General features: G+C 41.6%; 2 protein-coding genes across 4 annotated transcripts in view; one reads left to right on the top strand and one right to left on the bottom strand.

Moving 5' to 3' along the window:
- CHR8 (chromatin remodeling 8) overlaps positions 1-13,134 on the bottom strand; it is a 34,428-nt gene extending 21,294 nt beyond the window's left edge. For 2 of the 3 annotated variants that reach the window (XM_089377705.1, XM_089377707.1), the window contains exons 1-4: positions 12,941-13,134; positions 5,380-5,493; positions 4,651-5,208; positions 4,023-4,431 (exon numbers count right to left, since the gene is read on the bottom strand). In XM_089377705.1, the coding sequence (XP_089233831.1) occupies positions 4,023-4,431; positions 4,651-5,208; positions 5,380-5,466 (1,054 nt within the window). In that variant the 5' untranslated portion in view covers positions 5,467-5,493; positions 12,941-13,134. Of the gene's footprint in view, positions 1-4,022; positions 4,432-4,650; positions 5,209-5,379; positions 5,494-12,653; positions 12,769-12,940 lie in introns of all 3 variants that reach the window. The other variant, XM_089377706.1, reaches the window with a different exon arrangement.
- On the top strand, positions 11,175-11,831 carry LOC149227194 (uncharacterized). Its single transcript, XM_089380424.1, has one exon. It carries the CDS (start codon positions 11,175-11,177, stop codon positions 11,829-11,831), a length of 657 nt encoding a protein of 218 aa, XP_089236550.1.
- Positions 13,135-15,645: the final 2,511 nt, after the last annotated feature.

Genomic DNA, 15,645 nt, shown 5'->3' with positions numbered 1-15,645 from the left:
TAATTTAATTTAAATTAATGATCTTTAAACTCAAACAGGTAAATTAAACTAAACAAACTAACTACCTAACCAACTAAACTAACTAAATGATTAAGTTACTTACCTCTGCAAGCTTGCTCCTCGCTCCTTGGCACTTGCTCCTCGCTCCTCAGCTCTGGCTCCTTGCTCCTCAGCTCTTGCTCCTTGCTCCTTTGCTCTCAAACTCAAGCTCAATCTCATTGAAATGATTTTGTTTTGGCCCATTGGGCTTATAAACCCAAAAAAATTAGTTAAATTTTTTGTTTTTTTTCGGGTCCGCGGAATTTTTTTCCGCCGAACCGCTCCCGGTTCACTAAAATTCGCTCCCGGAGCGTTTTTTAATGCCCGGGAGCGATCAGGGAGCGATCGCTCCCCGATCGCTCCCGGGCATTAAAAAGCGCTCCGGGAGCGCGGGAGCGATCGCTCCCTGAAGCGCTCCCTCACAGACCAGGGAGCGCAAATTTTTTTACGGGAGCGCGCTCCCGCTCCCGAGCCGCTCCCGCCCGGAGCGCGCTTCGGGAGCGGGTTCGAAGGGGGGGGGCGCTCCCCCGCATCACTGAGTGGAATTGTAGAAATAAGTCATGATGTCACTTTCGATGAAAATTCTACCCTTAGAAAAGTTTGAGATCTTCCTATCCCTAGGAAGGACAATAATGATGATGATGCAAGAAAGCAGGATGAACCTCCGTCTGATGACCCGATGCCTGATGTGGAAGGTCTGATGGATCCCATTGATCCACCTCCTAGTGAGCCCTCTACTTCAAGAAAAAGACCTTTGTGGCTCAAAGATACTCTTGAAGATGCTGAGAAACATATTGCACCGAGGGGGACATTTCGTTAAAGCAAGAAGTCGAACAAGTACTAAGGGTACTTAGCTGCCGTGAGTACCATTATACAATCTAAGCCTTGTACATTCGAAGAAGCCGTGAAACACCAAGTTTGGAAGGATGCGATGAACGAGGAGTATGAGTCGATCAAACATGGAGCTGATAGAAGTGCTGAAAAGTTCAAGGCCAGATTTGTTGCTTGAGGCTTCTCTCAAAAGGAAAGAGTAGACTATGATGAGATATTCGCACCAGTTGCCTGATATACCACCATTTGTTCGATCATAGCCTTTGTTGCCTCGCAAGGATGAAGCCTACACCAAATGGATGTCAAAATTGTTTTCTTGCATGGCTTGCTTAAAGAAGAAGTCTAAGTAGAACCAGAGGGGTTCGAAGTTCAAGATCATAAGACACATGTATGCAGGTTGAAGAAAACCCTCTATGGGTTGAAGCAAGCCCCTAGGGCTTGGTATGAAAGGACTGATAGCTATCTTATGAAATTGGGATTTACAAGGAGTGACCCTGACTCGAACCTATACTTCAAGATTGAAAAGGATAGGCCTCTCATTCTGGTCCTTTATGTAGATGATCTCTTTCTGAAAGGTGATGACCCTCTCATTCATCAATGCAAGAGGGAGTTGGCTTCTGAGTTTGAAATGAAGGACCTAGGATTGATGCACTACTTCCTAGGGCTGGAGGTCTAGTAAAATCCAAGAGAGGTTTTCCTTTCACAAGAAAAATACATTGTGAAGTTGCTTAAGAGATGTGGGATGGTGGATTGCAAGTCTGTGTCTACTCCAATGGAACTCAACTTCAAGAAGCTATGTGGAAGTGTTGTTGGGCCCAGATTAGCGAACCCTTCCGAGTATCATCAACTTGTGGGGGCCTTGATGTTCTTGGTAAACTCTCGTCCTGACATATGCTTCGTTGTGAACACGTTAAGTCAATTTCTGGTTAAGCCTCATCACATTCATTGGATTGTTGCTAAGAATCTCTTGAGAGTCTGCCCAAGCTCTTGCATTTTACCAAAATGGGATTCACCTATCAGAGAATCTTGTGTTCCACAACCGCTTCAAGCACATTGATACCAGGTACCACTTTATTCGAGATATGGTACAACGGGGAGCAATAAGGCTCCAACACATCAAGACGGATGAGCAAGTCACAAACATTCTCACGAAGCCTTTGGGAAAGGTCAAATTCTTAACCTTTTGCGAGAGACTTGGAGTTGTGGAACAACCCTCCTATGAGGGTCTCGTATGAGTTGGACACTAAGCTCTAGGAGCGCTCCTGGGGTTTGGGGTACTTCTTGGAGCTATGAGCAACCATAGGGTCAGTGGTTCACCTTCCACTAGTGGTGCACTGGATACAAGGTAAGTGGTTCACCTTCCCCTGTGATATCCCATGATGGTTGACATGTGTGTAGGGTGAGTGGTTCGCCTTCCCCTACGATTGTGGACACATGTATATAGGGTGAGTGGTTCACCTTCCCCTTTGATTGACATATGCATAAGATGAGTGGTTCACCTTCTCCTATGGCATATGAGCAGGATGAGTGTTTCGCCTTCTCCTTCCGATGCCCCAACACACATCCTACCCATGGAGTCTGGGACTCATGGGAAGTACCTCTCATCTGGCCAATGAGTTGGAAAAAGATAATTAGGGACCATAGCACTACCGATGGACGCATCGTGTACTGTTGTACTCCCTATGACTAGGATGCATGGTGTTCAACAACTTGATCTGGGATCAAGGACTAACTTTTGTCAATGGAGAGTGGTATGATCTTGTGACTGGCTCTCGATCACTTCTTCATTATTACTTCATGGTTCAGTAGAGCAGTGCAGAGTATAGCATGATGACAAGATGGCATGATGGATTGGTAGGTGGAATTCTCCCTAATTGAGAGGGAGTGTTAAAATTGGAAACTAGGGCCAAATTCCACCTTAGGACAGCTCATATGATGGAGATAATTATTGCATTGGATTCCTCTTTTCGAGAGGTCCAATTTTGATATAAAGATCATCTTATTTTGACATGCAAAGGTGGAATTTTGAATTTATTCTCTCTCATGCACAAATTATCAAGGTCAGCGTTAGTCAAATGTAGGCTCAAGAAACCCAATGGATGTGTCTCCGCACCCTCAACGAATTGTATAAATAAGAGTGACCTCTCTCTTCATTTGGACATGACTCGTCACATCATTTCATCTCTCTCTCTTCTCTTGATTGGTTCTTACAGCTTGGGCAGACTCTCTCTCTTCTTTGCACATGTGGTAGGAGGCCGAAAATTTCAGGACAAGGACAGGCCAAAATTTCAGAGAATTAGACCAGCATTGACCACAGATCATTTGACCAAGTTTGACTTTGGTTTTCAGGGTAGAAATTCGATTTTCCTAGGCCGAGTTGTTGGGCACAGAAACCGAGGTGTTTTGGGCAGGTTGACTTCAGCATTGACTTCAGATTTGACCGCAGAAAATTACAGCAGTATTTCTCTCTCCTTTGACTGGGTTTGACCGAATTGTTTTGGGCTGACTTTGACTCTCCTTGAAGGCTGAATTGGACTGCTGTTGACCGAGCTGCTTGGAGGACGTTTTGGTGCTGATTTGACCAATGTTGACTTTCTGGTTAGGGCTGCAGTTGACTGTTGTTGACTGCTGATTTTGACAGAACTGTTTTGACTATGTATTGGGCAAGTGAATTTGATCTATGTACTCTCTCTCTCTCTCTCTGCTGAACTATTGAATATTAATAAGAAGATTTGATCAAACGGTTTTCCCCACATTGGGGTTTCTCCCTGGCATCCGCGAAATCTGGTGTCCTCTTGTCTTGGCTTGTTTTCTGCATATGTTTTTATGTTCTATTTGCATTTACTGTCAATGTGATTAAGTTAATGTGATTGCTACTGGATATAATTGGAAATTGTCATTGGGCTACTAAAGGAACATTGAAGTAAATTGTGTTAAAGCATAAAACATATCATTGTTATCTAAAGTTAACAATATGTGAACATGACAGAAGGCATGGATCTATGTCTGCCACATAAGCACACCTACAACATTATAAGAATGTGATTAAGAACTCTAGTTTGATATAAGTATCAAGTTTCAACATACCATAGTATCCTCTAGATGATGTCCTACATGCTCTGAAATAAACAAAAGATTTATGATCTGCTTACCATAGCTTTCATGGTGATCAGAATCATTCCATGGCTCATCATCACTTGAGGTAGCTTTCCTCCAGTATTGATCAGGTACAGGTCGTCTTCTTCGCTTTCCTAAATGATTTGTTTGATCCTTTGGAGGTTTCTCAACCTCAATGGATTCTTGAATATTGACAGGTCTTCTAAGCCTTCGGAATTCATGTGTGGGAGGATTCAGTTTAGGTAAATCTGCTGCATCAAGCAACTTTGTCGAATGTCGAGCTATTGAGAGTGCAGACAACGATCTGGAAGCTTTTGAGACAGAATTTAAAGAAAATTTGTCCCCATCATCCTCTGTTGGGCGAGACCTTTGAACACGGCGTTCAAAACCTTTGACTTGGTCAAAAGGTGTCAACACTCCTTTACGGATAAGCTTATCACGTTCCTGCCAAAGCAAATAATTGCCAGGTGGTGTCATTCAAAGATTCAAAATTATGTTATCTGCAGTACAAAACTATCTTCAAGATGCACGATACAACACAGAAAACATAGAACTTTGCTTACCGCCCCTGAATTTTACTCTTTTAAAAGAAAGTTCAATAGAATTCATATTGCATTTAAGACATCTGATTCTAATACAGGACTAAAGGGCAATGCAAATTACAGTTTCAATGAGCCCTGAAGTTGCTGCATCCAACACTGCATCAAACTCATCATCCTCCTGCAATGAAACAATCTTCTTTTTCCCTCTTGTTGGCTTATCCAACAGACGCCCAGTTCCCTTAATCACTGCTTCTTCTTTTTTCTTCGCTGAATTCAGAAGCACTTTATGTTCCTCAAGTTCCCGTGTCTTGCCATCTCCCTCAAAAGCTTTCAGGTGTTTCTTAAGCTGTCCTCTTTTCTGCTTAAGGCTTCTAAGCCTTTCAGTAGCTAATGCTCGTTGAAGCACTCCTCCATCCACTACAAAAGGCTTATGTTCACTCAAGTCTTGATCATTTTCATCCTTTTCACCTTCTGAACTCTCTGAATCTTTGTCTGCAATGCTTTGAACTATTTCAAGGCCTGCTGAAACTGCAGCTATTTCAGCCTCCAGTGCCCTTAATTGAGCATGAATTTGCACCTCCGTAAGCAAATTTTCCTGATTTCCTTCTCTTTCAGGAGTTTTTCCACCATCACTTACCTGTGCAGGTTGACTGATGTTTTCGTAAGCTCTGTTCTCAGCCTATCACACCAAGAACCAGTACAATGATAAGTGGGAAGCAATACAGGAAAGTGAGCTACATTTAACAAAAAAATAAAATGCCTCAGTGATACACTCTAGAAGACTAAGTACAGTGACAAGACATATGATCATCTTGTAAACTTATTAAGCTAATTTCACAAGAAAAGATACCTTGGCAAGTAGCTGGTGCTCAATGTCATCTGGGTTAGCAGATACAACACCTAAGCTAGTCAGCAAAAGTCTGTCCTCCTCTTTCATGCCTGTTTTATGTGGTACTTGATTTCACTATAAAAATAGTAAATTGGCAAAACATAAACAAGCGTTAATTTCTCATGCAAAGCATAAAGGGAATAAAGACTTAATTAAAGTATTAAACAATGATAGAACTAACATTTTAGATCTCTAGTTGCACCAAGAGAAAGTGAGGTGCATTAAAGCCTGGGTGGCAGAGAAATCATTGTAACAGACTTGGACACTGAAAAAATAACATGGCAAATATTTCATATCCAATGTTTAATGTTACAAATATATATAAACTAGCATAGATCCATCTTGACCCTAGACTTTTTAAGCCCGAGAAGTTATTTATCCCTTTTGTTGCTTAATAGATCCAGAGTTACAATGAATCTATACTAGTATTTGCATCATTTCTTCCCTAACAAAAGTCTAAGGTTGATGTGACCATTGGTCTATGAGAGTTTATGTGCATCTTTTTCTGTAACAGGATTTTTATGTGTATAACTAGAATCCAAAAAAATTTGAGGTGCTAAGAACGGAAGGCATCTGAGGAACTGTCCCTTCATACTCTTCCCATGGCATGCATGTAGATTTAAGATTTGTTTGAAACATTGAACCGTGGCCATTGTCTGGACAATAGGAGCCTTAGGTACCACGAGACCCCACTCCATCTTGAACACATTATTATCGCAATCAATGCAAAAGACTCAAATGTACTGGAGTTAAGAGAATTGTAAGGGACTTTCGCAAATATGTATAGAAATGGAAAAAGCACCGACTAGTATTTTTCAGAGTAAATGATTCAACATTTTCGCAGAAAATGTGCAGTGCACAACAGGGTCACTTGGGTTCTTCCCCTCGACTACTTGGCCCCAAGATGACCTTCAGGCTTCTATACTGAGCATTTCATGCAGATAGTAGACAATCTTATAATTCACTCAGACTACTTTTCAGTAGTACTGGTCACATGGTTTTAGAATCCCTCTCAGTCAGTTGAGGATTTGCGTTCATCAGTTTTGGGTTGGGCCTTATCACCAATGAATAAATAGGATCTGTTGACTATGTTCTACTCTGGGGACGAGGCTGAGGAGCATTTTAGTTTCAGATGCCCCATTTATTACGAAATTCTGGGAAGATTTTACTATCTATATGAAGATTTTGGGAGGGTTTCTTGCCACCTTTCTGCTGCTAACCTGATCAGAGATGTTTAGCTCTCTATTTCGAGAAGTAATGACTTTCAGGGGGCAGACTGTATTGGACTCCTCCAGATCCAGATCCATTAGATTGATCATGTCATCTTTTGGAATACTTTGGTCAATTGGAAGATCAAGCACCCCAGGAGATAATCTGGTTATAGAGTCTGAGGGCATTAGACCAATGAAGATGTATCCCTATCGAGAATGACCTTGAGATCAACCCATGCCTGTTCTACGCGTAAATGATGACACTCACAGATATCTAATGAGCTAATGTCTTTGCCTTGATTAAATCATTTTTCTGCCATTAAAATGAATACTGATTCTTCAAAAGAATAGACAGTGTCCACTACACCATTAAAAGCTTGACTGGCTGGTCAAGCGGGGCCAGTGATATTCCTCCTCACCAAGGTTCAATTCCTGGGCAACAAAGACAGGCACACAAATCAAAAACTTCTAAGTGATTGGGCAACCAAGAAAAAGCGCACTCCTTTCCTTGGAAACATCTAAGTGTAGAAAAGACGAAACATCTAAAAAACTAGGAAAAAAGGAAACATCTCAATGTATTTGCTTTATCTAATAATGTATTTGATTTTTATGCAATATCTTTTGTAATTACAAAATTAAAAATAACGAGAACGTTTGCATTGCTTATAAAATGCTCATCTCTCCCTCATAATAAATGATGATATTGTTTCCAGAGCTGTTATGTTATCCTCTTTTCTTTGTTATGTGATTCTCTGAATCAGTTTTTTAGATCTGCAGGTAGATCAATTGGTATCAGAGCATAAGATCTTGGAAGCCATCCACCTCTTCGAAGAATTTTTTTTTTTTTAGGCTCATAGATTTCAATCCATTCGGTGGATGAAAATCATGCCTCCCCGTCAAGAGCCCTCAACTGCAGACTCACCAGTCCATGACTTAGCCATGGCTCTTCAAGAGCTAATTACATTGCAGCAACAATGGCGCCCCCAGGGCAATTGCAGCTCGATACACGCTTTCAGCTGCCCAAATTCTCAGGCCAAATGAATGGTGAGGCTATCGATTCTTGGCTCCGCAGTCTCTCCAACTATTTCAGAACATGTCCAACGATGGAAGAGGAAATGAAACTTCAAATCGCCAGTCTACAATATATGTCCTTGGTTGTCAAACTTGGAGAACCAACAGAGACCAGATCGACACCTATCACATCTTGGGATAACTTTTTCCAGGCCTTAAGAGAACGCTTCTATCCCCCAAGATATATCCAAAATCTCCTTGCCAAATGGTTACAGCTTCGACAACTACCAAATCAATCAGTGCAAGCTTACATTGATGTCTTCTGCAAGTTGCGGATTCAACTCCGTATCTTCGATCCATAAGAGGTACTAATTATCAAATTTAATTCTGGTTTGCTAATGCATTTTGGCCGAGAAGTTGATTTGTTTGATGGTACTTCATTAGACAAGGCGTTTATTTGGGCCCTGACTGTGGAACGCAAAGTGGGTCCTCGATCTCCTCAAGCCAGAAATGGTCCATCTCCCTCTAGTTCTTCTAATATATCCTTTGCCTCATCCCCCACACCTCACAATACCCCCTGGTGTACATTTCATAAGACCAACTCACATGCTTTTGTAGATTGTAAAGTACTGAAAAATCTATGCCCTAACAAGACTCTTATTACAGAGGTCGAGCAACCAAATGCCACTACCCCACTTGCAGTTGTTTCTCTTGACAACCCTACCAAAGTGGACCCCTCTCTCATCCTCATGACTGCTAATGCAACAAACACCTCTGTTGCACCTTTGTTTACCCATAATTGTCAAATCAAACATGAGTTGGCCACTCTTATTCTCGACAATGGGAGTCAAAAGAATCTTGTGGCATAGGACTTGGTTCAACACCTTTGCCTTCCCACCACTCCACACCCACACCCTTATCAGCTTGGTTGGGTCCAAAATGACGGTCCTCATCTTACCATCTCCCAATGATGTGTTGTAACCTTTGCTATTGGCCCTTTCCACGATACTATGGTATGTGATGTTTCTCCTCTCGATTGTGTCGATTTGTTACTGGGCATTCCATACCAACAAGCCCAACATGTTGTTTATCATGCTAAAGATCACCAATACCACTTGCAGCACGATGGGCACACCTATGTGCTCACATCCTCAGCTAGCACATCAACCCAACCTTCTACTGGCAAAGCTCCCATTACGAGAGTCAATTTAAACCAATGTGTTTCTTTGTGCTTGGTTCGCCCTGTCAAGCCAGACAACCTCACCAATCTGGTCCCTCCTGCAATGGCTCCTCTACTCCAAGAATTTGCAGATGTCTTCACCCAACCCACAAGGTTGCCTCCAGCACACTCTGTTGAACACAAAATCATCTTATTCCTGGTGCTTCCTTACCCAATACCCCATCTTATCGCCTCGCTCCTCGAGAGGCCACTGAGATAGAATGCCAAATTGAACAATTGTTGACATCTGATCATATTCAACCTTCATCCTCGCCATGTGCATCTCTAGCTTTTATTATTCCCAAAAAGGATACTTTTGAATGGTGCCTCGTGACAGACTACCGGGCCATTAATAAAGCCACTGTTAAAAACCACTACCCCCTACCCTGCATTGAGGATTTGTTGGACCACTTACATGGGGCTTGTTTCTTCACAAAGATGGATTTCACTGCAGGCTACCATCAAGTTCGCATGCATGCATCCGACACATGGAAAATTGCTTTCAAAACAAAGTTTGGGCTATTTGAATGGTTGGTCATGCCATTTGGACTAACCAATGCACCAACGACCTTTATGAGATTCATTAATGATGTTTTCAAGGCACACTTGGGTAAGTTTGTGGTCATTTACCTTGATGATATTTTGGTATTCAATAAATCTTGGGAAGACCATCTTCAGCACGTTCACAACATACTTGAGTTATTGTGAACACATCAACTTCAAGTCAAAGAGAAGAAATCCTATTTTGGACAAACATCAGTTCAATATTTGGGATTTATTATTGACAGCACAGGGGTTCGCCCAAATCCCTCTCGGGTACAGGCTTTGGCACAATGGCCAACACCTTCCAATGCACATGATCTCAAGAGCTTCATGGGAGGTATTAATTTCTACAGAAAATTTGTCTCTCATTTCTCACAGTTGGCTCGCCCTTTGCACCAGTTGTCAAATCATGCAAAGTTTGTTTGGGATGTCGAATCTGAGCAACAGTTTGCTCAACTCAAGAATGCATTATGCTTGGCCCCTATTCTTCGTTTGCAAAATTGCAAGATATGAATCAACCATTTGAGATGGAAACTGATGCCTCTCAATTCGCCATTGGGGTTGTTCTTAAACAGGGAGGCCACCCTATGGCATACCATTCTAAGGCGCTTGCGGATGCTAAGCTCATGTACAACACATATGACAAGGAATTCTACAGTTTAGTGCAAGCTTTGAAGCAATGGCGCCATTACATTCTTGGCAAAGAGACCATCCTCCATACAAATCATCATCCATTGATCTTCATCAACTCACAACACAAGATTCAAGAGCAACACCATCTAAAGTGGGTTGCTTACATTCAACAATTCCATCTAGTGATTAAATTTAAGAAGGGGACAACAAATAAAATGGTTGATTTGTTAAGTCAACCACCTACTCAGGTCCTACACATTCTAGAGGTGCGTTGTGCTGCATATGATGCCTGGAAAGATATGTATGCAACAGATCCGGTCTTTGGGGAGATATGGGAAGCTCTGCAACAACCTACAATCATCAACCAAACTCCCTTTCTTGATTATACCATTCGTGATGGTTGGTTGTATAAACTTAACCAACTCTGTGTGCCACAATCTGATGATCATCTCCTTCTCATCTATGAAGCACATGCCTCTTCATGCAGAGGGCATTTTGGCACAACCAAGACCATTCTCAATCTTCAACGCCACTTCTATTGGCCTGCCTTACCCAAGCAAGTGGAAAAATTCATTCGAGCATGTTCTCTTTGTTCACAAAGCAAGCCCTCAAACCGTAAGCATGGTTTGTATCAACCATTACCAATTCCCTCTCATCCTTGGGAATCCATTTCCATGGAATTTTTAAGTGGTCTTCCTACTACTTTCCACAAACATGATGCTATTTGGGTAGTGGTCTGTCGTTTCTCCAAGATGGCTATCTTTCTTCCTTGTCATAAGACTACCTTTGTTGTTCAGATTGCGGATCTCTTCTTCCAACATGTTTGGCCACACTTTGGTTTGCCAAGTAGCATTATTTCTAATAGTGACTCTCGTTTTCTTAGTACATTTTGGTGTACTCTTTGGTCTTTGTTGGGTTGCCAACTTCGTTTCTCCACTGCCTTTCACCCACAAACAGATGGACAAACCGAAGTTGTCAATCGTACTTTGGTTCACTCCCTTCACAGTTATTTTTCCAGAAACAAACAGTGGGATACATATTTGCACATCATTCAGCATAGTTACAATAGGGCCACACACTCAACTAGTTTCTCACCTTTTGAGGTTTGTTTTGGGTTTCAGCCAAGTGCGCCCTCTAAGATGCCACTGACTATCACCCCTTCTGGGTCTGCACATCAACAACAGGAACAAAAATCAGCTCAGCATTTCATACACTCCATATCTCAACGCCAAACTCAAGTAAATGTTGCTTTGCAAGCAGCCCAAGATTGCGCCAAACAAAGGCATGACAAGCAGCGAACACCTTTGTCTTTTCAACCTAGAGATCGTGTCTGGCTCTTATTGGACAAGCAATGCTTCAAGGGCCACCACCATAAGTTGCACCCTCTGCGATATGGCCCATATACTGTTCTGGAACGCATTGGCGACAATGCATATCGCTTGGACTTGCCTTCCCAACTTGGCATCCATGATGTGCTTAATGTTCTCGAGCTCTTTGAACCACCTCTCGTTGAGGAATCTGTTATAGTTCGTCGCCTGGTAGATAATATTCCAGATTTTCAGCCTCCTCTGCTCAATGATACAATTCTTGACTCCAGGAAAAGGAATACACGCAAGCAGCCTTACTTATCATATCTGGTTGGTCGGAAGGGACACACACCAGCACAGGCAAAATGGATGACTGTTGAAACATTGCAACGCACTTTCCCTCATTTGGTGGAGGAAGCATGGACGCTTCCTGCTCTAAACAGGGAGGAATTGGGCAACCAAGACAGGCACACAATCAGAAACTTCTAACTGATTGGGCAACCAAGAAAAAACGCACTCCTCTCCTTGGAAACATCTAAGAGTAGAAAAGACGAAAACATCTTAAAAAAACTAGGAAAAAAAGAAACATCTCAATGTATTTGCTTTATCTAATAATGTATTTGATTTTTATGCAATATCTTTTGTAATTACAAAATTAAAAATGAGGAGAATGTTTGCATTGTTTATAAAATGCTCATCTCTCCCTCATAATAAATGATGATATTGTTTCCAGAGCTGTTCTGTTATCATCTTTTCTTTGTTATGTGATTCTCTGAATCAGTATTTTAGATCTGCAGGTAGATCAATTCCCCTCAAGAGTGTGATATGCTTTGCCCCATCATTGAGGCTGGCCACCAAGGCCAATTCAAGCAGGCCAGGCATGGTGATGGACAAGGTTCCTAGCCCCCAGGGCGGTCAGCTCATCTGCTAATAAAGACATTGATGGGGCACTCGATTTAACTAGGTCAGTCACAAGCGTGGAATCGATGAGTATGTACTAGGGTTTAATAACTCTGGTTCGTGAAGCGAGGTAGCATTATATCAAATACAGATTCTGTTTAGTTCGCTTATTTGAAAGGAATCAAGGGCATTCATCGTAGGAGATGGCAAATTACTATCACAGGAGGCCTTCCACGCTAAATGAAAACCTTGCCAACCAAACTGGATCAACGGTTATGACGATATAGAAAATCAATTGAATTGTGAGGAGGATAAAAAATGCAACTCATTGTCAAATCATGCCTCTAAGATGATAGTCGTCTCAGAAAAGCATTAAAAGAATAAGATGAAGAAGCATTCTGGGGAAATTACATCAACTGAAGCGAATCCTTTGGCAGAAATATTAGCTCTATTGCAATTCAGACACCTCAAATCTGCGGCAAAACAACGGGTTTGCGGGATCCTGGTCGAAAGAATCAAGAGCGCCCTAGAATTCAACGGACATTAAAAAAAAGGATTATTAATTTTTGGTACAGTTGAAAATAGTCAATTAAAAGTGGATTTTGATATGAATTCATGGACCTAAATGGGCATTCAGAGGTTTGTCTTTAAATCGAATTTACAGTATTATTTTCTATTGGAGCTGCGGGAACTCTTACCGCAATAATTATTGGGTTAAAAGCATGCTGAGTCCGTATCCTCTGATAAATTTCCTGCGCCCCTTCGAGACCTGAGCTTTTGGCAATGGAGATGTGGGGCGAAAGTTGAATACGTCTACAAAAATGGACGGCCCAATGAACAGTAAACACGACTTTACCTCCTCCCTGCTAGTTACAAAAGATACCAAAATAATAAAAAATTATTTGCGATATAAGATGATCTGATATCTATCTCTCTTGTTGGTTGATTTGATACACGTAAGCTTAAATTTCAGTTGCTATTGTGAACTTTTCAGTGGTTCCACATCTCGTGGTAGCTCTTCCTCAACGTCGGCCCTTCTTAGGGTGTAACGGAACCAGCTTCGTTTGTGATGGGATAGAATATACGGGTGTTTTTAAAGCTTCTTTAACTAAACTCATTGCGAAAATTAAAAAACCTAAGAGTGGTATTTATTAAAAATTTAATTATTTAGACATGTTATAATAAATATAATAATTTAATTTTAAGGTTACAATAAGTTGGACATTAAATTGGTATATGAAACTTATAGTTTATTCGAGAAGAGATTTATTTCTATTCAAAGATTTGACTCAAAGGACATATTCATACTATTTGTATATATCGAGGGGAAAAAAACTTGTAAATGACATGCATTTCAAAAAATACATTAGTCTACTTGGGATAGCTCAATTGGCAATGGTCATGGAAATAAAGTCTCACTGAATCGGAAGTCTTGGGTTCAAATCTTGTGCTATCCCTCCCGATGGGGTGAGAAGTTGGACATTATGAAGATGTAGTCCTACCAAGCTTACAAAACAAAAAATACATTAATCCAAGCACGTGGCTCAATAAGTTGTTGGTATAGTAGAACCTCCTCCAAAATTTATCATGATCCTTAGTTCGGCCCAACTTTCAATAGCAAGTTTAGGGTTGAGAATTTTTGAGCTCTCGAGTTTCTTAAAATATGAAATTAGCAGAGTAAGTATGGAATTAATCATTCTAGTGGGTAAGAGGCAGAAGTTGATGAGCACAAGGTGTAAAACTCCTCCCTTCCACTCTCTTAAGGATCCTCGAGTTGACAAAGGTATTTCCTATTTGACTTGATCCCCCAAGGTTTGTTATGGAGATGGGGTTAACAAAAACTTCATTTTTGCAAGTCTACGGAATTTAATTCTGACACCGCCATTGAGATCAACTCATCAAGAGCTTTCTGACAATATAAATTTTACCTCAATCCACATTCTAGATCAAAAGTTATTCTCGTTAGAAGTTTTAGCATATTAATATAGGTCATGTCATCACAAGGATGTCATGTGGCACCCAAATGGCTTTCGCCCTACTCACATGGCACCGCCACACCATCTGTAGATGGGTCTCAAGTTACCATGCCATGAGACTGTGCTTCCCCTCATTGCACTGTGTGTCTGAGGTTGAGCCCGTTGGCCCACATCATCTCAACGTCTCAGCATCAAGGGTTTTCTCCTCACACGTGAACACTTTGGGCTGATGGTCAAGGTTTGAAATCGGCCCATCAACAGCAAGTCTTTCCATAAGATGGTTCTCAGAACTTTCTTTGAGGCCTGATGGCCCAATGGCAAAGTTCCATGACCAAGGTTTCGCCTTGGTCCCACTCGTTTCATTTCCACGAACATATGTTATGTTTTAGCCAACGCTCGACCAAAATAGTTGGTAACGCAGACCCCCAACGGTCGTTTCAAATTTGGGGAAGGGGAGGCCCTTAATTAATCTCAACCATCAATTAGAGATTAGTGGTTTGGCGCTAATCCCAACCACCCCCTATTAGTTAAACTTCAACCATGAAGGGGCCTCCTCAATCAATCTCAATTTTTGATCTCTAGGCCGCTTTCCACTTAATTCCTTTGAAAAGCCAAGTGGCTCGAAGAACCATAAGCCCTGTAGGCTCCACCCCTAAGCCATGTTATCCCAGGCCATGTATCCTCAAGCCACATCATCATTATGATGCCACATGGCCCCTACCTGGCCCTTGTGGCACTGCCACCCAACACAACATGGGATCCGCCATATACTCCCATGTCATTACGAATGTATCTGACCCTAGCTAAATATGGGCTTGCACATTTGTGTTGTCACTTTCCACCCACAGATTCCTAGACTCTCAGATAGCCTAGTGAAAGGTTTTGTTGTGACATGGTTTCGTTGGTGGGGCAGCCTTCCAGCACCGAGAAAAAAAATCTAGTTCTAGCCATATATGGGTTGTTGAAAGGTGTGCGCTTTTGGCCACCCTCGGATCCCTAGACCCCCAGATTCAATACTCATATAAAATAATAAGCACGGACATTAACATTATATATGCAATGCTAGCCTAGGTGAATACTAAAAAGGATTAATCTAGACCCAAACACATCTGAGCCTCTAAGAGGTGTGCGCCCTTTTCCACCCTATACTTTTGAATCTCAAATACAATTTGACTAGGGATCAATCCAATCCAGGTGCAGTATAGGCATGGACAAAAGCATGAGTCGCATTAACCCCTAGACCCTTGGATAAAAACATAACTCAAAAAGGGATCCATGCCATTGCAAAGAAGGCTACTCCCTACCAGCCCTGGACCTCTAAATTTTCTAGATTCTACCAACACATAAGCGAAAAGGAAGAACAGGGAAATTTCTTAAGGCATAAAGGTGACACCTGAACAACAATTCTTGGATTTATGGCCCAAGGC

Source organism: Pinus tabuliformis, chromosome J, assembly GCF_031772625.1.
Source record: "Pinus tabuliformis cultivar Carrire ecotype Pingquan chromosome J, CPIR1, whole genome shotgun sequence".
Lineage (NCBI taxonomy): Eukaryota > Viridiplantae > Streptophyta > Pinopsida > Pinales > Pinaceae > Pinus > Pinus tabuliformis.
This window is presented reverse-complemented; position numbering and strand designations above follow the sequence as displayed.

What these genes read in the sequence shown, in the direction of transcription:
- LOC149227194 (XM_089380424.1), top strand. Translation starts at nt 11,175, where the DNA reads ATGCCACTGACTATCACCCCTTCTGGGTCTGCACATCAACAACAGGAA.